The sequence below is a fragment of the Phyllostomus hastatus genome, unplaced genomic scaffold (assembly GCF_019186645.2).
Source record: "Phyllostomus hastatus isolate PE091 unplaced genomic scaffold, TTU_PhHast_1.1 phas_contig_34, whole genome shotgun sequence".
NCBI lineage: Eukaryota > Metazoa > Chordata > Mammalia > Chiroptera > Phyllostomidae > Phyllostomus > Phyllostomus hastatus.
Genome location: NW_025333857.1, coordinates 67,547,500 through 67,573,928, shown reverse-complemented (window position 1 = coordinate 67,573,928; position 26,429 = coordinate 67,547,500). Strand labels below are relative to the sequence as shown.

At 46.5% G+C, this 26,429-nt stretch overlaps 1 protein-coding gene across 2 annotated transcripts in view; it reads right to left on the bottom strand.

Annotated features, from left to right (window-relative positions):
- MRRF (mitochondrial ribosome recycling factor) overlaps positions 1 to 26,429 on the bottom strand; it is a 50,784-nt gene that overhangs the window by 22,870 nt on the left and 1,485 nt on the right. The window contains exons 1-5 of one of the 2 annotated variants that reach the window (XM_045840375.1): positions 24,482 to 24,608; positions 21,752 to 21,958; positions 18,587 to 18,742; positions 14,396 to 14,514; positions 7,810 to 7,901 (exon numbers count right to left, since the gene is read on the bottom strand). In XM_045840375.1, coding sequence (XP_045696331.1) covers positions 7,810 to 7,901; positions 14,396 to 14,514; positions 18,587 to 18,742; positions 21,752 to 21,935 — 551 coding nt within the window. In that variant the 5' untranslated portion in view covers positions 21,936 to 21,958; positions 24,482 to 24,608. Of the gene's footprint in view, positions 1 to 7,809; positions 7,902 to 14,395; positions 14,515 to 18,586; positions 18,743 to 21,751; positions 21,959 to 24,481; positions 24,609 to 26,429 lie in introns of those variants that run through there. The other variant, XM_045840374.1, reaches the window with a different exon arrangement.

The following is a 26,429-nucleotide window of genomic DNA, read 5'->3' as shown; positions in this document are numbered from 1 at the left end:
TTGTTTTTACTCCCAAATAATCAGGAAAAATAAATGTTTTCAGGAACTCCTTAACCAGCCCTGGCTGGTGTGGCTCAGTGGACTGAGCGCCAGCCTGTGGGCTGAAAGGTCGCCAGTTCCATTCCCAGTCAGGGCGCAGGCCTGGGCTGTGGTCCCAGCTGGGGGTGTGCGGGAGGCAACAGCCAGATGTTTCTCACACATCATGTTTCTCTCCCTGTCTTTCTCCCTCCCTTCCCTTCTCTCTGAAAATAAACAAAATTTTAAAAACAAAACAAAAAGAAACTCCTTAACCAGAAGAATTAAATAATGCCAAATACTATAAGGTAAAGGAATCAGTATTTCTTCAGTATCTACGTCACACCAGGCCTCCTACCAGGAGCCTCACATGTAATATCCCATTACTTCTCAAGACCATAAAAATTATTCCCCATTTACAGATAAGGAGGCTAAAGCTTCGAAAAAATTAAGCGACCTGCCTCACCTCACTGCAATGGGCACACCCGTCCCCTGGGCTGCCGCCAGCCAGCGACCACGAGCGCAGAGGGACGCCTCCCGACAGGGGCCACTCATCAGCAGGAGCGCTCGGCAGCCTGGCTGACTCTTGGGGGGAGGGGGTGGTGCATGCGGCGTGAGTCCCCCTGTGCCCAGCCCTCCCCTCTCCTTCCTTCACTGGGGCAGACCTGCACCCCGTCTCTCTCACAGGCCTCTCCTCCAATAACTCACCCATGCATCTCATCCTGCCCTGGCGCCTGCCTCTTGGAGGGCCCAAGCCACCACACCCAGAGTGTGACAGAAAAGGGATTTGAACCTAGGCCTGCCTCGCCCCGGAGCCCCTGTGCTTTCCTTCACACCCAGACATTAACTGATATAAACTTCCGGTTGCTGAATCCAGCGACCACGTCTCAGACCTGCTCTTCCTGACCCGTCGGCATATTCGGTGTTGGTGTGACCCCTCCTCTTTGATCTGCCTCACTAGGATGCTAGGACCCTGCATCCTCCGAGTTCCCTGGCCACTTCCCTAGTTCCCTAGTTCTCAGCCTCCTCTGCTGGTTCATGCTCATTGTCCTCACCTGTAAACCTTGAAGGAGTAGCCAGGTCTGCTGGGTTTGCTGACTGCACACCTTGGGACTTGGCGGCCTCCATAATCGCACAAGCCAATTCCTTATAAGAAGTCTCTTTATTTTGCATCCTGCTGGTTTTGTTTCTCTGCAGAACCCTGCCCAATACAAAGACCTTCCGTGACCTTGGCCTCCCTATTCCACTCTGGCTTCACCTCCTATTCCCCCGGCCTCCTGCTACCGCCGCGTGAGCACTCTTGCTGCTCCTGCACATCCCAGGCTCACGCCCACCTCAGGGCCTTTGCTACTTCCTCCGCCGCAGCGCTGGACGGAGGCAGAGCTCTCGCTCTCTCTCATCCTCAGCTCTCTGCCCAAGGACCGCCTTCCCCCTGTTCCATGGGCACACCGCTTAAAATTGTGCCACCCCCACTACCTCCATGCCAGACATCCTCTACTTCTTCTCCTCACAGACTTGTCTTTGTCCACGGAGAGGAAAAGGGGATGGTCTGACACCTGCGGTGTTCAGTGCCGGTCGCTGTCCCTCTCCCCAGCAGACGTTCCGCCAGGGCAGGGGCTTCGTGTGGCGCGTTCACTGCTCCGCCTTCCGTCCAGAATATGCCCCACACACAGTCGGTCCTCAACAAATCTGCTGCACAAACCTATACATGTCAGCACAAAATGTTTATGTCGTCGTAGAAGCAGTCCAGTGGTCGCTGGGGGCCAGAGGAGGACCGAGGACTGGCCTGCGAAGGAGCGCGGGGGACTGTGGGGCGGCTGAGGTGCGGTCACGGGGACACGGGTTCTCCGGAAATCACCGTCACGTCCGCCCGAGACGGGCTCATTTTTTGTAAGTTACACATCATCAGTAAAGCTGATTAAAAACAAACACCCTGTATTCCAGACTGCTTCTCACACTAGAAAATGGTACACAAACTCACTTTTAAACTATGCATCCTGATTTGAGCTTTGGAAATTCTGTTCCACATGGTTTCAATTGGTATGTAATTAAATTTTAAAATACTAATTGCCGCCCCCTGCTACAAAAACAAACAAACACAAAACAAAAAGTGCTCTTAAAAGTCCATAGGTTTAAGAACAGACTTTGAAGTCAAAAGAACCCATATTTAACTTTTGCTCAACTTTACTAGCTAAATGAACTTGAGAAAGTTCTTTAACCTGCCTTGGGCTTGCTTAGCTCATGAATAAAAAGTAAGGACTAGCCTTGGGCTAGGTGGCTCCGCTGGTTGGAGCATCGTCCTGTACACCAAATGGTTGTGGGTTCGATCCCTGGTCAGGGCTGGCGGGGGGAGTTGGGGGGGGCAATTGATGCTTCTCCCTCATGTTGATGTTTCTACCTTTCTCTTTCCCTTTCTCTCTCTCTAAAATCAATAAACATATCCTTGGGTGAGGACTGAAAGTAATAATAATAAGGAATAACAGAATGAAGGGAGGTGAATAATACAGCACAGGCCCTCAAATATAGTTCACTCAGTAAACAGTTTGCTTAATATTATTACTGCCATGTACAGCTGGGAGAGCCATGTAAATATCAATGGATTTTCCTAAGACAGAGATGTCAAGTTCGGGCCCGAGGACCACTGCAGGTGTCCCTTGTGTGTGTTGCAGATGGCGGCCTGGCCCTGAAACGTCCCCGTCTCTGGGAAGCATGGCGGCATGCAGCTCGCTGTCACGGACAAGCACCGAGGCAACCAAGCAGCCACAGCCACCGCAAGGCCCCCACGCTCCGTCCACTTCTTCCCCCGTTACAGTCCCCTCGCTACCACTTCTCACTCCGGGCAGAAGGGAACCGCCTTGGACAATCATCACACGGTGAGTGAAAGAGTAAAAATTTTGAAGAACCGAGATATTCAGCAATTGGGAAGTGGTTAATGCTATATATGAAATGCAAACACTATGCATCCTTTAAAAAGAGTGGGAAGAACTCTCATCAGAGAAAGCAATGACATACTGTTAGGTTTTTTAAAAAAGTGCTGAGCAGTGTGTATAATATAATCCCGTATTTTTCCACGAAAAAATGGAGGAGATACAGACATATGTTTGAATTTGCATAGAAAAAAAATCTAAACATTCTAGGTGCTAAAAGTGGTTGCCTATGGAGAACAGAATGGGGTTATTTTCATTTTTTTAATTTAAATCTACTTAAAATAAAAGCAATGCAGACATTGATTAAAAAGATAACGAGAGAGAGGGACAATCAAGGACGGATGCCACCTTGGCAGAGAATGAGTCAATCGCACGCACTTTTATTTTCCCAGTGAAGGTGTGACTCCTTGCAGGGTTATTTACACTCAGGCGCGAACTCAGTGCTCTCACACCAAAGCAGCCTCACACTGTTTGGTGTGGTTTTCTCACTGGCATCTGGTAAGACAATGAGTAAGAGGGGGGGTGTTTGCTTGTTTGGGGGTACAATGAAGACGTAAAATACGGTGGAGGCAAAAATCTGTCTGGCCAAAATAAACTACATTCAAAACTTTTCAGGGTCTCTGATTAAGAAGTAAAAAGACTGACATGCCAGAGACCCTCCACTAGGAGACGAGAACGGAAAAAAGGCAGTAAAAGAGACCTGAGTTCTAATCCAGCTGTGCTGCATAGTAACTATACAACATTGGGCATTAACTTCCACGAACATCAGGTCTCTCATCATCAAATGGGCGTAAGAAGAGTCTCCTGCCCTGAATGGTGTGGCTCAGTGGGTTGAGCATGTTCCTGTGAACTAAAAGGTCACCAGTTCGATTCCTGGTCAGGGCACATGCCTGGGCTGGGGCCAGGTCCCCAGTTGGAAGCATGCAAGAAGCAACCGATCGATGTTTCTCTCCCTTTCTTTCTCCTCCCCCTATCCTCTCTCTAAAATTAAACAAGATATTGAAAAAGAAGGAGGAGAAGAGTCTCCTGACCTCCTAGCAGTGCTGGGAGAATTTGGAGGGAAACTGCAGCTGTCAGGACAGCACCACCAGGCACTGCAACTTTGGTGCAGGCGGGTAACGAACGCCACCCCAAATCTGATCCCATAGATTTCGGTGAGTTTCGATGGAAGGCAATGTTCAAAGAATCCACCCAGTTGACTGACTTCTCTCAATGAAAGGTCACTGCCCAGGGAAGGAAACCAGAGCTACGCACAGTGCCGGTGGGTAGAGACATAACCCGGAGCTCCTGGGGCCAGGGGCTCTTTTATGGAGGAGGGAAACCTGTGGGCAGCCGCACAGGGCTGGCTTCCCTGGGCTGTGAAAAGAGGACTCAGTGATAAGTCCACTTCAGGCCCCAAGTCTGACCCCTTACTGATTTAGGATTTACCCTCCACCTACGCCCCGAGAGGACCAGAGGCTGATTATGGTTACGAGTCACATACTCAGTAGACTGATTCTAAATGAGAAAATAAGAATCGGAGGCATGTAATGAGGGTGAGGCACTCTTTGAGATCTGCTGCAACTGAAAAACAAAACGGAGCTCTGGGCGTCCGGAATTAAGGCAGAAAGGCAAACTTGCAGAGCATCATCAGGCAGAGGAAGAATCACGATCAATCAGGAAAGGCAAATTTTCCTAGAACTAAACTCAACATGTTATAATCAGAAACGGATCCTAGGAAGTTATGCTACCGGCTCCCTCCTGCCTCCCAGACTCCTGACGTCAGCGCTGGTGTGTGAGCTTCCTCCTCAGGGCTCTGCCGGCTTCCAGCTGTGCGACCCGGAGCCAGAGCCTCACCTCCCTGCACCCCAGCCTCCTCATCCTTACAAGGGAACCATGATCCCACTTCCACAGGGAAGGGAACAAAAGAACATTTGCTAGCACCAACTGGGTGCTTGCTAAACATTATCTCACTGAAACCGCCCAGCAACCGTATGAGGCAAGTCCTGTAAACGTTGTACAGATGAGCTCTCCGAGACTCAGAGGGGTGGGGACAGTGCCATTGCCACGCAGCTAAAAAGCAGGTGAGCTAGGACTCAACTGCAAGCTTCTGGAATACGGAGGCACACGTTTAACTGTCGTTTCTTACCTTCCCTGTATGTCAAGCACAGTTCCTGGCACATAGTGGGTACTCAACATATTAATTCTCTTCCTCTCTCCTTCCTTTTCTCCTAAATTGTGTGTGTGTATATACAGGGTGAAGCAAAAGTAGATTTACCATTGTTTGCATGGAAAATAGTACAATAATACATAAATAATAATACGAGGATAAACTATTTCACATACAACTGTAAACCTGTTTTTGTACCACCCTATGTGTGTTTTGTATATACAATTCAAAGTATACTAGAATAATGTGAGTATCTTATATTTATATAGCTTCTTTCCTCTAAGGAGATCATACTCCTTAATCCATTTTCTCTACAAATCCTACCAAATCTCTACCTATCATGATTACTTTACTTATTTTACAAATAAGGAACTAGAAGGCAGCAAGCTGCTAGGGTGACATGCCCAGAATCAAATGGAAGTCACTGCCAAAACCAAATATAAACCTTAGTCCTTTTTTCGTCTAAATCAACCTTTATCCTCTCACATGACACAGCCTCCGTAATAAAGAACAGATCATTCATTTTTTATCTGGAAAACTACCAAACGTACAATCCAGTGAGGGGCCTCATGACCTTACCACCTTGTCAAGGGGAAGAAAGTATATAAAAAATGAGGTTTGCAGGAGCAGGCGGTTTTGGTCCGTCAACTTTCTCTTGGATTACGCCCATTAGCTAACATAAAATAATGTAAAATATATTGTAACAGATCCCCAGGTCTTTGGAAATTCAAGTTCAACTCCCTGAAGCATGCGCCTTCAGACTCACATACAATGCGCTGCACCGACGGCGACTGTTGAGGCCAGTGGGGCTGCAGAGGTGCATGCTCACTGTGTGAACTAGATCTTCAAAAGAAAGACGGGATCCACAGTCAGGGCACTGTGGGAGGAACTGGAGCCAGCAGTGAGCGTGTAGCAGCGTAAATCCAGAGCTCACAGGACTGTGGGCTCCACACGGGCCCTGGCGGGCCACGGAGAGCAGCCCCTCCATCTAGTATAGGAGCAAACCGAGGCTCACGGAGGTTAAGCGGCTCTTCCAAGGTTTCAGACAGAAAAGTGAGAAATAAAAAACCAACCAGCTGACTACTACCCATTCCACTTGCAGATCTTCCTTCTGAGGTCCATGAGTGCCCGTACTGCTTCCCAGGATTCCACACCTCCTCAGGGAGTACAGGAGAAGAGCCTGCACCCTGGTGACAGAAAACTCAGGACTCAAATCCCGACTGCCACTTACTGACCATGTGAGCTTGGGCTAGTCCCTTAGTTTCTCTGAATTTAAATTTCTTCATCTATAAACTGTGGGTACAGTGAGTTCCACGAGCAAGCTGCAGGTGATGCAACAAAGGCATGGCCAGTGAGCTCCCTGGAGGCAAACACCAGGTCTGAAGTCTCCAGCACCCGGCACCGAGCCTGGCTCGTGACACTTTTGCAGAACACCTGAGCAAGCCAGTGAACTAACCAGCAACCAGGCACTGGACTTGAACCCAGGTCTACCTGATACTGAAACACGAGGCTGTATTGCTGCCAAGTCATATGGTTTCAAGGCAGAGGATTAATTCTGACTTATGCAGCACTGAGAACACGAGGGAGTAGGATGGTCATTTTCTAGTCATAAAGCAGGAAGAAAGTTCAGTGGGGGAAGTTCCTGGACTCGGTTTTGGGATTAATACTTGTTGCTGACATGGGTGTACCTTGAGCCTCTGGAATGAACGAAACCTGGGTCTGGCCCCAGCTACAGCGCTGCACGGCCTCTCAGCTGGACTGACCACTCTCGTGCCCCCGGGCCACTGTCAGGTCAAAGGAAGGTGACTGAACGCGAGCACGGTGATGCCGACCCAATAACCTGACAGCTGCTGAGTGACCAAGAGGCGGGTAGCATTCCCAGCATGGATGCGCTGGGCAAAGGGATGATGTGCATCCCAGGTGGGATGGAGCGGACGGCCTGAGACTCCATCACACAAGTCAGAATGGCGCATGATTTAAAACTTACGAATTGTTTATTCCTGAAACTTCCCATTTAATATTTCTGGCCCACAGCTAAAAAATGCTGAAAGCGAAACCATGGATATGGGGGGACAACTGTACATTTTTATTCATTTAAAAGTCTAAGTTCTATATATTTATATAATTAACAATAGTCTGTTCTTATGCCTAAAATTCTTCAACAAGCAAGGACTGAGGTAAAGACAACTCTTTAAGAAACACGGATTCAAGATTGTAAGTATGGAGATCTTTTCTGCCTCGGGGCCTTAGTCCGGGCATTTCCTTCTGCCTGAAGAGCCAAGAATGACTCTTCCTCATCATTCAGCTCTCAGCAAGGGGTACGCCCTTAAAGAGTCCTCCCAGGCTAAAAGTGTCCCTGCCACCATGGCCCCCAGCCAGTCCCTGTCTACTGGGTCTCGCTGCCTTTTCTTTCCACGTAGCATTTCATTATCTGGAATGGCTTCACCTACTTATGGGTCCCCTCTTCCCCACCAGCGTGCAAACTAAGGAGGACAAGGGCTCTGTCAGGCTGACTGCTGCATCTCCAGCCCCTCGGACATAGTAGGTGCTCAGTAAATATTTCCGAATCAGTAAACGGGACCTCAAAAGGTGCTGGAATGTGCCAGGATGAGAAGTACAGGTGAAGTGTGCCATTGGCCGAACAGTCTCGCGGGGCTGGTTTCCTCCCAAGAACAACTTCCCCACTGCATCAAAACACACACACGTCAGCCCACTTACTTGGGAATGGGCACCCGAATGAGCGTCCCTTCCATTTCTGGGTTCAGATTCATTCCACTTTCTCTTATAGCCTTGATAGCTGCAGCTGTACACTGAAAACCAGATCAAAAGGTAAACAGAATTAGTAAATAATTATTACCAGATGCGAGCCCTCTGTCGATAACTGGCAACCCATCTTGGCAGAACATGGAAACATTTAGTTCTGTTACCAGTAAGATCAGGAAGTTACATTGGTGCAGAGTGCTTTGATCAAGCAGAATAGCAAACTATGTCCACTCCTGGTACCAGTGTACTGCGGGAGGGAAAAAAGCAAAGAGAAGGAAAAAATAAAAAGAAAACAGCTCTGCTTCTTTGAAAAGATTTCAATGGTTTGAGGCAAGACAGATCAAAACCACAATAAATCCTCAAGGGAGGGGGGCTGGTCTGTGCAAAGATTGGTGTAAAGACAGATGAAAGATTTTATACATTAAAAATTCCAGTTGACATTTTACACTCAAAATATACCAGTGCCAATTTGGAATGAGTAAATAAATTTAACTCATTCGTATCTACACTCACACCAACCTCACTCATGTTCTGGAATGAGCAATGAGTCTCGCTGGTATGTGCTCCAGAAAACGCAGAACGGTACACGGGCTTAAAGGCATGGGCTTGGGAGTCACAAAGATCTCGGTTCAAATCCCAGCCCTGCTTACCTGTTACCTGGGCAACAGGCCCGACCTCTCTGAGCCTGCACTTCAAAAGCTGAGACCACGTGGCGCCTCCACCTCAGAGGGGACTGAAGGAGGAGGCACGAACAGGGCGTCTCGCTCTGCGTCTGGCCCACACAGGAACATTACATACACTTAGTTATTACATACACTTAGTGTACGAAGGTAGGAATCACAGAACCCCAACCAAGGCTGAGTGGATGTCAGCACTGCCGATGCACTGCTGTCCTGCCTGCCACCCTCCAGGGTCTCTCTGACACGGTCCTGCTCTCTGCTGTGCCAGGCTGTGCACTGGTACGTGGGTTTCCCGCAGGGCCTCACCTGGCCGCAAGCAACATTATAACCCGCCTGGTGCGCGGCCCTAAAGCATGAGATAGCGGTGTGGAAGAGAGATACTTCCACTGCTGGCATGGCAGTGTGGAGTTCACAAAAATGAGGCCTCTGGCATTTTCCAAAAAATTTCAGGTTTGACCAGAGCCAGTCCACATCACTTGGACTCACGGGGCCAATTCTCAGCCTCGAGTCCCTCCCCTGACTTCTGGTTCGAAAGAGTAGGGTGTGTGGCCTGCCTATTTCACTCCTCCAGGGCTGGCCTCGGTTTGGAGGAAGTGCCTAAGAAACTCAGCTATTTCGTTTTCTACATGGCCTTACTTCTACAAGGACACAAGGGGAAACCATAAGGTCCGAAGATAAAGCAGAACTTTCACAGGCGGATGAATCATTTCCTTGGGAGGCTGTACACAGAATCTACCAGTGTGGCCGCCGCTGAAAACAATACATTCTTAAAACGGTACTCTGACCACACACTCTGGGAGCTGGACGGGATCTATGGTGTAGCCACGCACAGTCCCTTCCTTGTGTTTACAGGGACCCGTGGGGTAAGGTCACATCCCTAAGCACACTCGGTCTTCCCGGAGGGCCTGGAGCCGCAGGGCGAGGACCTCGCCCACCACACTTCCGCTCGCTGGCAGCATTGGGAGGGGACCCCGGGCTCTGGCTCCGCAGCTTGCAGCCCAGGGGTGTCGCTCTGCCTCCGTTGTCTTCCAGATGCCCTCGCTCCAGGCACTTCGTACTTGTAGCCCAGGGGATTTGATTTTTCTTCTAATAGCCCAAACCAATTCGGAATTAGGTCTGCTGTATGAAGGGTTTGGCCAAGGTAAACAAAAGAGCTAGATGAAGAAGCATCCCTCTGCAGGAGAACAGCTACCTTCCTTCATAAAAGGAAACTCGGGCTTTCTGAAGTTGACAACGAAGGGAGAATCCACACTGGGAAGAGGTGGCCTGATCTCCAGTCTCCCAGTCCTCCTCTTCTGCCGCCTCTCACTGAACGAGTGGTAACCCGTGGTGGCACCGTCCCACCACCATCCCGCCCTTCACGACCGGAGCCGAACGTCTCCACACAGCCTTCCCCTGCAGGCACAGGGGCACCAACCGCTGACACCAAGCTGGCCGGTCACTGCGTCTCAATGCTCACACCCTCCCAGCACAAGGCTCGCAGCCAGGCACACGGTACAGTGCTCTGTAAAGGCCTGTGGAATGAGCACACTGATAAACAGACTCGGATCTATTAGAAAATCTCATCTCCTTACTTTTACTTCATATACATAATCCCCCAAAACCTTATTTTATAGTTTACTTGTTTTGTGTCCTTTCATATGCAGGAAAAAAAAAAAAAAGGAAATCAGGAGAGGTTTCATTTTGTAGAGAAACCTACTAGAAGAGGTAGCTCTAAAATATTCTAAATATGTGTATTTCAGTTTGACGTGGTAGAATACAGAGACTCAGAGAATTACAGTCATTTTCCCAACACGACTTCCGAACTACTCATGGTTCAGACAAAAAGGCTTGTATTCCTATCTCATTTCCATCTTTTTTTTTAAATCCTCACCCAAGGATATGTGTATTGATTTTTAGAGAGAGTGGAAGGGAGAGAGACAGAGAGAAACATCGATCAGGTGCCTCCAGTGTGCACCCTGACCTGGGATCAAACCTGCAGCCTAGGCATCTACCCTGACCTTGGATTGAACCTGCAACCTTTTCTTTTTTTGTTTTGGTGCATGGGTGATGCTCCAACCAACTGAGCCGCTGGCCTGGGTGCCTACCCTTTGTCCCCCCACTGAAGAGATGCATGCCCACCAGTGCCCGAGGGCAAACAGGCTGCTCCCAAACAGCAACGCTGACCAGCTGGTTGCAGCTGCTGGGAGCATCATGTGAGAAAGATGGGAGCCCTGGCTGGTGTGGCTCAGTGGATTGAGTGCTGGACTGCGAAGCAAAGGCTCACTTGTTCAATTCCTGGTCAGGGCACATGCCTGGGTTGTGGGAGGCGGCCACATATTGATGTTTCTCTCCCTCTCTTTCTCCCTCCCTTCCCCCCTCTCTAAAAATGAGTAAATAAAATCTTAAAAAAAAAAAAGAAAAATTGGAGACCCCATCTGGGGTCAGGCAGGAAAGAGTGCTGTCATCAATTAGCAACGTCTGCTCTTGCCATTCTTAAGTTAATCTATGCTAAAGGGCAAAGATGATAAAACTTTTGCACACAGGTGAACAAGTCCTTGACCCTCTGGGTTCAAGGCAACTTGGTTAGTGCTGTTTCAATCAATCACTGGCCTTCAATTTTCTTTATATCCCCGAGTCCCTAGAATGTAAGGTCTACGGAAGCAGGAGCCCTGTTTGTCTTCATCATCACTGATTTCCGGCACCTCAAATTAAAGCTGGAAAACTTGCAGGAACTCAGAAAATTGTCTGATGAATGAATGAGTGAATGGTGAAAGGAGCACAGTTGTTAGTGTCAAACAGATCTCTGTTCAAATCTTGGTTCTATCACAGCGGCGTGAACCTTCAGGAGGTGTTTTACTTCTCTGAGCCTCGGCTGTGTCATCCATAAAATGGGACTTACTAACGCTGAATTTTAGAGTACCTGTGTTGATCACGTGAAACAAAACACGAGAGAGCGGTGCCCGGCAACCTAGCAGACACTCGGTACGCATCAGCTTCCTTCCTTCCACGAGAGCAATGACGGAGCCTGCAACTTTTTTTCTCATTTGCCTTGTTCAAATCATGCTGTGGTTTTCTACTCCCTTCTTTTCGTTCCCATCATTAACTCTATCTGCAGGCAAGTTTATGAAAAGCAGCAACTATGTGTATCATTTATCAAGCAGGACACATGTTAAACAAATGCAACACAGCTTTCTGTCTTCAATGCAGGTGAAGAGATTATGCATGTAAACCTGCATCGTGTCACTGCAGCGTGACACAGAAACGCGCAGGGCTGGAAAGAAAGCCAGCCGCATGTGGAACAGCAAGGAATTACATAAACACGGAGCGTGTTAGCTCAGCATTCCGAAGCTGTGAACCTGGGTACTCTGTGGACCGCTTCTGAAGTGGAGGAAGGAAATGTTTAGTTAAAGCTATTTGTTTAATACATACACCAGATGAGATAAAGGAATTCAAAAGACAATGTAATTCACACTTCCTCATTCTGTCCTTGTAAAGAGCCTCTCTACTGAGATGCTTGTAAAGGTTTGTTTGTTTTTTTCCTTCAAAGCCCACAGAATTTCAACTTGGAGAAATGGCAAAGATGCCTTGGTGGAGAAATGAAGATATACTCCAACTTCCTAAGAAAAAATTAAGCTGTTAATACCTCCTCCTGCCTCCTAAGATGCGCTGGTGGCCAATCAGGTGCTTCTTCTGTGAATGCCATTTGCTATTTAATAACAGAAGTGGCTGGCTCTGAAAAGCAATCTGCCTGATGAGGTCTTCAAGCTGTGTCATTAGGAGGCTATTCCCTAAATTGGCCTGCAGTGCCTATGGGATTAGATGAACCCGGCGGAGAGGCCTCCGCGGTGCAGAGGGGCCCAGAAAGAGGAGGAGGTGACAGTTCCCTTTCTGTCCGCTCCTCAGCTCCTCAGTAACACCAGGGGTGACAGCCTCCCTCCCATCAACCTAGTAACAAGCATTCACCCGTCTGAGGAAAATTTACCGTTTCCACACGCCAGGCACTGTGTTGGGTGCTCGACACAATGGACAAGCTAGAGAGGATGCCGGCATTCCGAGCTCACGGTCCAGGGGCAGTGAGATGGCAAACAGAGATGTGAGTGAACATATCCCCATGGACAGTGACAAGTGCGATGCGGAAAGGAGCCGTGCTCCTGACAGAAGTCAGTGCGGGGGGATGGTTTAGACTGGGTGGGTGAGGGAGCCTTCCCTGGGAAAGCGACACGTAAGCTGTGTTCCAACTGATGTCACCCCAATCAATTCAATAGAAATATGAATAAATAGAAACAAAAAATAAAGAAATAAGTGGCAAACAGACAGACAGACAGGTAGCGATGAGCCAGGCGAGAGTGTTCCCCGCAAAGGGAAGGATGCACGCAAAGCCCTCGGGATGCGAAGCGCGTGGAGTGTCTGAGGGGCTGAGAGACCGGCGTGGCCAGAGCGCTGTGCAAGGCGGACGGTGGCACAGGACCAGAGGCATTGGGACACACTGGCAGGGGCCACATCTCACAAAGCCTTCCAAGCCACAGTAATCTTTTTCTTACTTGGCCCTGGCTGGTGTGGCTCAGTTGGTTGGAGTGTCATCCAGTAAAATGAAAGGCTGCAGGTTCGATTCCTAGTTGGGGCACGATTCCCAGTGGCGGGCTCGGTCCCTGGTTGGGGCGCATGTGAGAGGCTACCAGTTGGTATTTCTCTCTCAAATTGTTGTTTCTCTCTCTCTCTGTCTCCCTCCCATCCCCTGTGTCTAAAATCAATAAGCATGTCCTCGGGTAAGGGTAAGATTACTTGAAGGCACTGGTAAATGTAAAGCATGAGAATGACATAATCCATTGTATATTTTTAAAACTTCGCTCTGGCTGCAGGATGGAGAATGGAGCGGGGGACTGTGCCTGGCACAGCAGCTACAAGAGCCCTCGGACTTGCAAGTGTCCACAGCCAGGGCTTTTCCTCACTCGTATCTCCGGTCCATTTGTCAAGTTGGGCAGGCTCACCTGCGGTCTCTGTCTCGGCCACACTGAGACAGACAACAGGAAAGGCAGGGGCCTCAGATTCCTCATCTCCTATTAATGAATGAGGAAATGGAGGCCCAGAGAGTGCTGCAGGGTCAAACAGCCAACTCGCAGTAGCGATGGGACCAGGTTCCAGGTCCTCTAGACACCCAGTGCAGGTCAGTTCCCACTGGACCAATAAGGAGGAGCCCCACTGTCCTCCTCACCTAGACGTGGAAGCACGGCCCCAAGGCTGCAGTAATCTAATGCAACCCAGCCGCCGGCCTTGGACGCACCATGCTCTGTGCGATGCTCTGCAGTGGCCAGTCCAGTCTGAGAAGAACGTGACCTCCCCGAGGACCCGCTCCAAATACTAACGCAGAGGCCACAAACTGGTGGCTCATTATGTGTTTTTTTTTATAGTCTTTTTTTAAAAAGTGAATTAGTTATCAATATTTTACAAGGATCTTACCTAAAATTTTGGATTATGGGATTCTTCTGCATATATAAATCTTAATATCTGGTGACACTGGCGATGCTCACCTCCTGGGCTGCTGGACAGGGACTGCTCCCTTCAGACGGGGCTCAGGCTGCCCAGTTTACCCGGGGCCCTCCAGGCTGGCCGACTGCCACTCGCTGCATCGCCACTACTGTTTTCTGAGATGGGGCCTGTTTCGGTATTCGAATTACTTGCCTGGCTCCTATAGTGTCTGAGTTTAGCAGAAAAGGAATTTAGACACAGGCATGAGCTTTTTCTTATCCTTAAGTTCCCTCCATGATGCCTTGTCTCTCGCTTCCCCCCACGCCAGAGGGAGTACTTTCTCGTGACCTGACCCAGCCTCCTCCCCTCCAAAACAGACCATGAATAAGGACCCTTTTAGCAAGGCCACCTACCTCTGGGAAGTTGGCCATGTTCACCAAAATCATCTGCGGTGACTTCATGGAGATCTGGCCAACCTGGTTTAAAGCGAAGTTCCCGTCAGCAGTCACCACAGTGATGTGATCAAGGGACCCTAAAAAGGAATTACAGGGTCTTAGAATCCAGAAGGACTCAAATCCAGAAGAATCCTTTGCAGCCCCACACCTAAGTCCCTATCTAATTCAGATCCAGCTTATGTTTAGGGGCCCCCTACTAATGTGGCAAGACTATTCAAGGGTCTTTCTTTAAAAAAAAAAAGGATTTTTAAAAGTTTATTTTTAGAGAGAGGGGAAGGGAGGGAGAGGGGGAGAAAAACATCAATGTGTGGGTGCCTCTCGCACGCCCCCCACTGGGGACCTGACCTGCAACCCAGGCATGTGTTCTGACTGGAATCGAACCGGTGACCCTTTGGTTCACAGGCCAGCACTCAGTGCACTGAGCCACACCAGCCGGGGCTTAAGGGGCTTCCATAGGCACAGCAGTGTCATGTGATAGAAAAGGGCTTTGACATGTTGACAGAACTAGGCTGGAATTCCTTACCAGCAACCGGGGTGGCCGACCATCCTGCTTTGCCTGGGCCGGAGGGGGTCCAGAGACACAAAACTTTGAGAGCTAAGACTGGAAAGAGCTGGTTGTCCCACCAGCAACTTTGCCATTCATTAACCGTGAGACCTCGGGCTGATTTACTTATCTTCTCTATCCCTCGGTTTCCAGCTCAGTCAAAAAATAACTACCTTACAGGATTAAAATGAGGGTTATAGCTATAATATAAACAAGCAAGTACATAAGCACCAAAAAATAAGCATAAAAAGGAACCTCTTAGTAACCCTTGAAGATCAGGTATGCTTAACGCTAATTTCAGTTGAGGTTCTTCCCCTCATACCAGTGGAACCCAAATTTGGCTGTTCATCAGAATCAGCAGGGAGCTTTTTAATTTAGACTTCTGGGCCCTATCTCCAGAGAGCCCAATTCTATAGGGGCTTGGGAGCCTATAATTTTTTGTTTAAAGATCACCGCATGATTCTGACATGCAGCCAGGTTTGAAGCCATTTCATTATACCACCCACCTTGATTTGGGTACTTAAGATTCCCTTTAGAAAAAAACAAACACCAACTATCAACACTTAACTGTTATCCTGGATCTGATCTTCACCTCTGTCAGAGTTCTAGAAAACCCTGGGCAAACTTTTCAGAAACCCAATAAAGCAAGCGAATAAAGCCACAGTTGCAGGTAGAAAAGGGGCATTATTTAAAATCTCTGATTTCCCATTCGAGTGAGAACTAGAGGGAAAATCTTCCTATTAACAGTAAGAACCACACATGGATGCCTCATTCTAAGACACAAAGAGGAAGGAGGCGTCGGGGGAAAGGGGCCTCTCACACCAATGGGGAGCTGTCCCAGCGGACTGGACAGCAGCATGATGCTATGGCCCAGCGACCTGAGTAAAGGTGCTCGCCCAGATTCCACATTGTCACAAAAAGGTGGTGGTTGGCACCACTGGCTTCCACCCAGAAAAGCCCCAGAGGTACAGGAGTAAAAGTTTTCTTGATTCTAAGACAAATGTTCTGGGTCCAAATACCAACTTGGCCCCTTCCTGACTGTGTAACCCTGGGCAGACCCCTTCACCCTTCTGGGTGTCTGTTCCCTGATCTCTACGTGGGGCATAAAAACCGTACTTATCTCACAGGGCAGTTATGAGGGTTAAATGCAAGAGCTTATGGGAAGCACTTACACCATGTCCTGGCATATGTAAATGCCCAATAAATGAGGATGACGATGATCACTTCTTGACTTTCCCCTATGTTTTAACCCAACTAACCTATTTACAATGTCTCTAACATAGTCTGTTCTTCTTGGCCTCAAGACCTTTAGCATATATTTTTTCCTCCTACTGAGAATGCCCTTGTCTGTTCAGATAACTCCTGCTAATTTTTAACACTCAGTTGTAATAGCTTCTAATCTTGTCAGTCTCACCTGGCCTCCTAGGCTGCATTACAAATCCCCTTGTGAGCTTCCAAGCACCCTCTGCAGACTTCTGTGATGACGGGAACTGGTGTCTGCTGAGCACCTGCCATGAGCAAGGCACCGCGCTAAACGCATCTACAGTTCATCCGCTCTCACTACCACAGTGACCCCGAGACAGTTCCATCATCCCACAGGCGAGGAAACGGAGGCGCAGGGAGTAACTCGCTCAAGGTCACAAGAGCCCTTAATGACTGAGCTGGAATCCAAACCCAGGTCTGACCAGCTCCAGAGCTAAGGGCTCCCTGCTCTGACTTACTGTGATTTTACACAGTTTGGTCCATGTCTATCCCTTCACATGAGGCTCTAGGCTTGGCGAAGGTGGGGAGAATGTCTTTTCTCTGTCTACAGCACCTATTAGTCAGCATACAGTAAGTGCTCGATAATGCTTTGACAAATAAATGAATGTATGGATGGATGGGTGAGTGAGAGAGGGCAAGAAGAGACAAATGAATAAACCCGTATCTTAGACAACTATTAAAAACAATCAACTACGTTGGAGATAGAAACTGTGCGTAGGCAGATGGAGGTGTAAGAAGAAAAGTGCCTGCTGGTTCACATAGAAATGAAAGGTGATATGGAAGAATCTAGCCAAAGGAAAAAAAAAAAAAGACTGGCTACATACAGCCCGGTTCACCCAGTCTCTTCACGGCCCCAAGCCCTACATAAAACATTATACAAACAACGCCCTAAAGAGAAAGAAGCAAAGAGGCAATGCCAACGGGAGGCCATTTGAAAACGGACCGTAACTCAGCCTTCCTGGTTTGCCCGAGCTCCTCTGCCCCAGAAGTCCCAACAAGGGCTTCCCAGGACGCAGTGTGGCGTTCCCATTCGCTCAGCCCCTACCGACACCAGGCACCGAACCCTTTCCCTCAATCTGTCCCCAGTGAGGATCTCCCTCGGCCTCACTCCTGCCCCTCATTTCCTCAGAGGTTAACTTGTAACAAATTACACTCCCAACCTCTTTCCAGGCCCATCATCTTTTTAAGTTCAACAAGAATGGAGCTTGCTGGCTAATTTTAAGTATCACATTTCTCCCTGAGCTCCTCTCAAACTACTCTCTGGTTTCGGCTATAGAATGTTAACAGGCCAGAAAGCACAGGGGAGACAAAGCACTTTATCAGTTTCATACCTAAAATAATAAGCAAGTTTAAAATAAACAGTTGGGAGAGATTGAATGGCATGCTCTACTGTCAGCAAAAGCTGAAATGCCTCAGCCTAAAGGTTGACAAATGACGGAGTGGTCTTCTGGTTTCACATTGGATCTTGTCTCTGAACTCAGTAAGTTTCTGCTGGTGTTTATAAATGGAGCTGTATATTTTTCACTTGGTTTTCTTGAAGTATTCCCTAGCTTCCTTATGAGCTACCCAAACGGAGCTGTGAGTGGGAACAACCCACGCTGCTTCCACAGATACCTTCAGAGGGGGTCCCGGGCTCGACTCTAGTATGATGACAATTTCCAAAAGGCCAATTTAACAGCAATTGGATTTTTCCTGCCTGCCTGCACCATTAGCTGACAACCCACTTCTCCCATCACATCTGCAAACAGTTCTCCTAGACAGTTCTGACATTTCCCACTTAGAAAAGCCACTTTCAGGAAGTTATTAACCCAAACGTAATCTTCCTGGTCAAGCTCAGGGGTACAGAAATGCCTCAGGTGGGCAGGTCTGCAGCCAGTTGGTTCCCAGGATGGGGTAAGAATGGCCAAATAGGGCAAACTGGAAAAACCAGACCAAAGACGTCAGTGGCGGTGAGACCAAGTACCTGGAAGCATATATGGTGTTTACGACGATCACAATAAAACTCCAAGTTTTGAGCGTGTAACTCCACGAGAGGAAGCCCCGTCCCTGTTTCGGCCACCGCTGTGCACCAGCACAGTGGACAGCTGTCTGCTGAACCGCTAAACAAAGGATAACTACGTGCCTGTCACGGTGCCAGAACCGTTACATATGTCACCTCGCTTATTTTAACACCTACCCCCAAGCTATAGAGGAGGAATTAGACGAGGAAACTGAGGGCCAGAAAGGTACAGTAACTGCCCAAGGTTGCCAGTTAGCGTCAAGGCTGGGACTAAGCCGCAGCTCTGCCACAGCCCCCATCATTCCACTGCACCCTTCTCCCAAACACTGGTTCGGTCACTCACCTGGTGCAGTCCTTATGTTGACTGTCTTATTGAAATTATCCTTGAGTGCTTCCAACACCGACTTCATTTCTTCCTCCACCTCTTCCAAGCTGATTATGTCCTCCACCAAGGCAGTGTTAAGATTCACTCTGGTTTGAGACTGTCCTTTCCCTTTGGCTACAAAGTCAACATTCAAGGAACAGAAGAACAGCAGACAACGAACAGAGACAATAAACAATCAGTGAAGAAGTACCTACTACATGCAGAGCAACATCCCAAGTGCTAGAAAACTACAGAACGCTATCACTGCCCTATAAAACAGCCTGCCTCTATGGAGTGTGCACTAGAGCCCCAGCACTGCGCTCAGCACTGTCTCAGATGCTAGTGAAGGCGCGGACTTCCCGGAGGGGAACCCCAGGGGAAAATCCTGGCTTCGACGCAAACGAGCCTTACGACCTTGGGCACCACATGACTTTTCCTTCCGAGTGTCAGGTTCCTTACCTATAAAACAAGGATAATATCTATATCACTAGGTTGCTACATGGATACAAATTAAGTGATTCAAATACCTAAAAGAGCACTGTTCACATGGCAGGCACTCCATTAAGTGAATTCCTTATTTTTTTTTTTTTTTTCAGAAAAATAAACAAGATGAGAAAGGTACAGTGACTTGCCTAATGTCACAAGGTCATGAAGGAGTAAAACCAAAGTGGGGTCCCAGATCTTCCTAATCCTGAACCCATGAACTTTTCATTAGGCTGCCTCCATAAAATCTAATTGGAGATACAGGAAATATATTAATCAACTTTTAAATGAGTGCCAAGACAAGGATGTGGAAAGAATCTGAGGGTTGATGTAGACAAGCAGAACAGTGGTGGTTCGGAAACGTCACACGCCACCAGTGGCAGTGGCGTCAGCCTACACTGCATTTTGGAAAATCGACAGCATTGGAAGCCAAATAAAATTCTGCTTTATGTCTAAGCCAGCAGGGCGGTTTTTCATATGCATTCTGTGATGTGTATACACACAGATCACTTCGGTGAATAACACAAATATTCTTGTATGTCTTTATGGAGGGTGGGGGAAGGAGAAAAAAATAAGAACATTTAAATAACATTATCCTACAGTGCTTTATTTATGAAATATTCAGCAAAAATTTATTGAAATTCATTTACAACAAAGATTATTGAACATCTACAGTTAGCTAGATCCTGTGCTATTTGTATAGCACATTATGATTTGCAATGCAAGTTCAAGTACATTCTTCTGTTAGAGACCCAAAGCAGCTCTGAGGCAGGAGGAACAGGGGTTGTTACTGTCCCCACTGCACAGATGGGCAATCTGAGGCACAGCCATTTAAATGTTTTGCCCGAAGTGGCCAGCCAGTAAGCAGCAAGTGGCCTCTTCAAACTCGTGTTTGCTTGTGTCGCCGTCATGCCTAAAGCCTCGCCGCTCCCAACGGGCTAACAACTGAGAGTTTTCAGAGCCAATGAAAGATGTAAATCTTCACAGTCAGAAACACAAGGTCCGAAGAGGATGACGAAAGTAAATTCATACTCGGATCCTTGTGAATGCAGAAACCCAAGCACACAGAGATCTCAGAAACCACCAGCAAGGAAAAACAAATTCTCCATAAAGGATCAAGGTTTAGTGTGACAGCACACTTTCCGAGAGCAGCAACAGACGCTAGAAACAATAAAAATAATTTTTTTCAACTTTAGATTTTTTTACAACCAAGTTTTCATGTTAAACATTTACCGGTAAGGAACCTGATATGAAGGACACTCTAAAGTGAAAAGCTAAGTGAATACCCGCGACACACAAGATCGACAAAGGGGTAGCACTCCTGACGTAAAAAGAACTAGATGAAGCTAAACGAAAAAGTCAAACCTACTTTTTAAAGAGGCAGTCGGAGACAAAAACGAAGTAGCCAATGGACGGTGCAGAGGTGCTGCTCCCGTGCTGCAGGTAACGCGCAGCTACAGAGAGACTGCAGTGCTAGGGCGTCAGCAGCCCCCGGTTCCAGAGCTGCCACTCACTGGCTCTGACTGTGGGCAAACGTCTCGCACACGTAGCTCACGTTTCCTCACGTGCAAAATGGTGAGATCTGCGCCCCACCAGATACAAGAACCTCTTCACTGGATCATTATAATCCCTTCAATGGATAATTGTAAGGATTGAATTATTAAATGTGCCTGAATTCTTAAACCATCTAGTAACAACGCACGAATCAAAAGTTATCACTACTGTCACTATGAACAGAATTTCTTAAGTCTTCTATGCATTAATAATCTCTCAGCAACTTGTTAATTTTCCCACTAACAGGAAAGGGAAGGTCTGCCTGAAGCCATCAGAAGGAAAGTCAATGGGAAAGTCGGTCGGCAGCATACTTCTAGCACCGTCTGTAGGCGCGGACTGCATGACCCACCTCCACCAGTAGCAGGTCTGCCTACCTGACAGTATTCTGTCACTCGTTTATCCGACAGAATTTTTCAATACGTACTATGTGCTAGGCCCTGTTAGATGCCAACCAAGAAAAACACAGACCCTGCTCTATTGGGTCCAGCATGGAAGACATATAACAAACAATAATCAAACCCACAATGAATTAACTAATTAATGAGTGCTGTGCTAAGTACATCAAAGGTAAAATAACAGTGCGCACAAGTGCACGTAACAAGGGACTTGACCCAGTCTAAGAGGTCAGGGAAGGCTTCCCTGAGGAAGCGACATTTAAGCTGAGATCTGGGGTATATCAAAGTCTCATTCTTGGATGACACAAACCATTAAGATCATCCATCTAAATCCATGGCTCTAATGCCCCTTACCCAACAACCTTCTGGTTTTAATTTTACTTCCAACATAGATCTTCCTATAAGAAGAAAGTATGTTGATTCCCTGCCTCAAGCATTCTGGTGTGCTTGGCACTTATACCTTTAAATCTAAATTTAAAAGAAAGAAATTAGGCATTTCTAGTCATGTTAACACACGGGGCAACATGGTAATGAGAAAACAGGCCCCAGGTTCTCCACTGCTGTGACCTTTTAAGCTAATCAATCGTATCATATGAGACGCCACTTCCTCACGTGGCAAGGAGGGAAATTCAGTGCACCTCTGATATCCTTCCAGCTACGATAATTGAAGGGTTAAACGTAAGACAGGGGTGAGGAGGTCACAAGTCTCTACCTTTGGCTTTCTTGGTAGCAAAATGACGGGACGGTACAGCTGGACGGGCCGTGTCTTGCCTGTAGCCACTTGGTTTCCCGCTCACCGTCTTCAGCAAAGCTTCCGAAGCAGGTCTGGCCAAGGACGCAAGGGAGCTGCAGAGGGCAGGGCGGGCCAGGCGGAAGCACTTTAATCCCAAGGCCATGGCTGAAGGCTCCGTGTGAACATCTGAAAAGAGTAAGACAAAAAGCTCTAAGTAAAATAGACTCTATTACAATTTCAGAAAATAATTTATACCAATTATCGAACAACTCCTATAAACTAAGCTATGTGCTAGACAATTTAAATACATTGCCTCTGATCCTCCTCCCTCCCAACAGCCTACAAAATATACTGGGTTGGCCACAAAAAGTCTGTTTAGTTTTTTCTGTGAAAGACACATTTTTTTATTTTCACCAATAACTTGACTGCTATGGGTATTTTCGGTATGTCGGCTATCTCTCATGTGGTATAACACTGATTGTTCTTAATTAATATCTCAATCTGATCGCTATTGACTTCAACTGGTCTACTCAACGATGGAGCATCGTCCAGTGAGAAATCTCCCGCATGAAACTTCACAAACCACTTCTGACACATGAAGTGTCCCAGCACCTTCTCCATACACTGCACAAATCCTTTTTGCATTTCAGTTGCATTTTTACCTTTCTTGAAATAATAAACCATAGTATGCTGAAAATGTTGCTTATTTTCTTCCACTTTCAATATTAAAATGGCTACATCAAAATTTGCCAATTTTGATAAGTTTTCAAAAAATGCACACTGACATGACACCTGTCACAATCCAATCTAACAAAATTCTTCTGAATAAAGTTAAAGACACTAAGTGCTACCAGAGGCACCTTAGGAAAGTACCAAACAAACCTTTTGGCCAACCCAGTATGATTAGCCCCATTTTACAGGACAAAGAAACTGAGGCTCGCAGAGAGTTCAGTAAGTGGCCCAAGTCTGCGGGGCTCCACATCACCATGCTCTTTCCACCGCACCAACTGCCATAGTGCACAAGGAACACGGAGTTAAGCAAATGCACAGCAGCCTGAATCTTTAATGATGCTAATTAAATCCTTGTAGGAAAAAAGGCACAAAATGTTGATAAAGTTATACTATGCAAAGAGAGGGCAGGGCACTGGAAGAGGACTTGAAGTAAGAAAACCATTTCAACAGGCATAAAATGACTGGAAAATTCACACGACAGCATTTAATTAAAATTTTCTTTGGTTCCTTATGCACTGATTACCAATTAGAATGCACTTTACTTTAATGTGAGTCTGAAGCATGATTGAGGTTTGAGGTCTTCCATATTACAGAACCAAAGCTCTGGAAAATGCCACCCTTCTCTGCATGAACACAAGTTGCACATTATATTTCCGAGGCCTCGGACTCTGGAAAGACGCTAGAGCCTACGGCCCCCTCTGGGATAGAACACAGTCCTAGCGAACTGACAAGTGCTTCGGCCAGGAATCTGGCTACGACTCAGCTAAAAGTTACGACCAGTTAGCCTCAAATACCTGGACTTTACTATCTTGTAAAGCAGTCTCATACTTCATTAAAACAACAAAAGAAAACCCCATCCCACATTTTGATGCAGTACCAGGGACCTTGCAGCCAGGAAGACTGGGAATACAGTGCCACCTCTATCGTTGATGAAATGTCCCTGATCAACTGTCAAATGGAGATAATTATAGATATTTCTTAGGGTTAGGAAGAATAAATGAGTTTATGCAGATAAAACCCTTGGCCCAGTGGCTAGCAGATAGCCAGAGTCCCCCGAAGGGATTTTCTATTAATAGCTTTGACACTTTCCCTTTCAAAGACTTCCACAACAGGGTGGGACACAATAAAGACAGCTTGCAAGTCATTACTGATGTCCAGGTAGCCCAGAATCAGTCAGATCTGCATGTAAGTTTTAACTCTGGGCAATTGACTCCATTTTTCTGGATATCGCTTTCCTCATGTGCAAAATGAGAAAAATATCCTGATCTTAAAATGAGATGATGGGTATATTGTAAAACATCTAGCACAGTGCCAGGAACATAACACTTGCTTAATAAAAGCTGTCCCTATCATTATTAAAAAAAAAAAAAGCAAATGAGTAACACAAAGAAAAATAATTTCTCCTGATGGAATTTTTATTTTTATATTTTTATTTATTTACTTTTAGAGAGAGAGGAAGGGAGGGAGAAAGAAAGGGAGAGAAACATCAATGTGTGGTTGCCTTCCACACCCCACACCCCCACCGGGGACCCGGCCTGCAACCCAGGCATGTGCCCTGACTGGGAATTGAACCAGCATCCCCTTGGTTCGCAGGCCTACACTCAGTCCACTGAGCCACACAAGCCAGGACTCCTGACAGAATTTTTAATAACAAGGAATAATTGATGTCAGCCATCTGTGCAGGAAGTCAGTAAAAACAGATCTGGATTAAAAAAAATAAAGGAATAGTTTTTCCTCTTCTTTAATTATCAGCAGCTACTATTAATTAAGGTTGGGACTGGGCTGCTTGCTTTATCCATATTATTTCATTTAATCCTCTTAAAAGTGCTACAAAGAAAGTATAATAATCTCCATTTTACAGATGTAGAAACTGAGGCTCAAAGAGACCGCCACTGTCCAAGGACATAGAGCTAACAGATCGGCCCTATTCCAGTAAAACTGTTCACAAAAGTTTGGCTCCAAGGGAGGTTTCCATACCTAGGTTTTTGCCTAATATAGCCAATGCCGAACCCACACTTGCATCCAAATATGGCTGAGTAATGTGTGTTTTTTGTTTTTTTCATCTGCAGGGTCTCAAGCTGGCTGCTCCATTTAAGACAGGTTTCCTGGTGTTCCTGTTGCAGGTCATAATACCGATCCAGAAAGCAACAGGAAATCGAAATGGGTTAGAAATAAACAACCTTTGACAGAAAACGCAGCACCCAAAAGCAGACCCAGTACACGTGAACCAGAAAGCCAACTCTATAAATAAACCACATTGCTGAAATGCTTAAGGCGTAGATTTTAATTGCACAGAAGTCAGGAAATTTCAACGTGGAAGTTCAATAAAGGGAGTCCCTTGGACCCTTTTTACCTTAAGGACATGCATATTAACACTCAGTTCAGCACAGATGAAGTCAAGGAAAGGAGCTGTTACGGGAGCCCAAGTATCATCCAAGAAAATTAACCTCTTCGCAAAAAAAGCCACAGCAGGAAGCATCTGGGCTTTGGACTGTAGCCTTGAACTCGAATCTCAGTCCTCCCACTTACTAGCTGTGTGACCTTGGGTAGATCATCTAACCTTATTGAGTGAGTTTCCACTGCATCTGTCATGGTGATACTGATAAGCCTTTAAAAAGATAATTGTAACAATAATAATGAAATAATAGCTAACTTATATAGTGAAAACTATGTGCCAGAAAAAAATTCTAAGTGCTATACTGCATACTTTAAGTCATCTAAACCTTATGATAACCTTCTGAGGCAAGTACTATAATTATACCCATTTTACGGATGAAGAGACAGGCACAGATAATTTGCCCAAGATTTTATTTCAGACAGTCTAGCTCCAGAGTTTGTGCTCTTAACCACTACACTATACTGTGTGCACAAAGCAGTACAATTATTGACATTATTATTCAAACTGTTATTTTAAAAGCCACTTCAAACACATATTCTTTTTCTAAAGTTGAGGTTCTTAGAACTTGAATTTTCCTATTTTTCATAGAAGGTGCATTTTAACTTTGGAAAGAACGAGATGAGGAACACAGTCTTGGTTTACCCACTGCCCTAGCAACCCTTCCCAGTCCAGCTGTATGTTAGCTTAGAATGTACGTATTTTTATAAATATGGGTATGCACACACACAGGCCCTTGCTGTATATAAAATACTTTCACACTGTGGACAAAAAGGGGGGTTCTACACAGAGTAAGCTCACAGGGTGATCTAACCATAAATTCTTAACTGAGCAGGCCTTAGTGTGTAGTGATGTCCCAGGAATATAATGTAACTTTTTTAGCAAAAGGTTTATCTTTTCCCTAACAAACCCTGTCCACTGCTTCTGTGCACCTAGATTAACACACCTCTGAAATGCTGCTTCTTTCAAGTATCCACTCTCAAGAGCACATAATCTTTTATATATAACTGTAATCCAATCCTTGCCTTGCTTTCTCCCACTCTAATGTAACCTTATGTTTGTTCCCTCCTTAATTCCAAAAGTGTAAAGAAACTGTAAACTGTCATTCACTGGAGCATTTGTAATCTTGCTTCCTGGTAACTTGTCAGTTTTGGCTCAAATAGACTCTTAAATTCTCTACAGGTTTGGATGTTTCTTACATCTAATATTGTAGGAATTATCAAATTATCAAATTCCTACAATATCCAGAGATGTGACCGTCATCGACATCTTGCAAATAAGCAAAGTGATCTTTCATTTCCTTGAATAATCCTCCTGCTTCAGGGTCTTCAAATGCACCACTGAATCTGTTTGAAATAATCTTCCCCCACCTCTTCAATGAACTACCTCCCATTTTTCTTTCAGATCTCAGCTTAAGCATCATTTCCTCAGCGGACTGTCTTCCTCGGCCACCTCCACCTGCCCAACTAGGTCTAATGTCCTGCAGCCCATGTTCATAGCCCCTATATATTTTTTATTGTTAAAGCACTG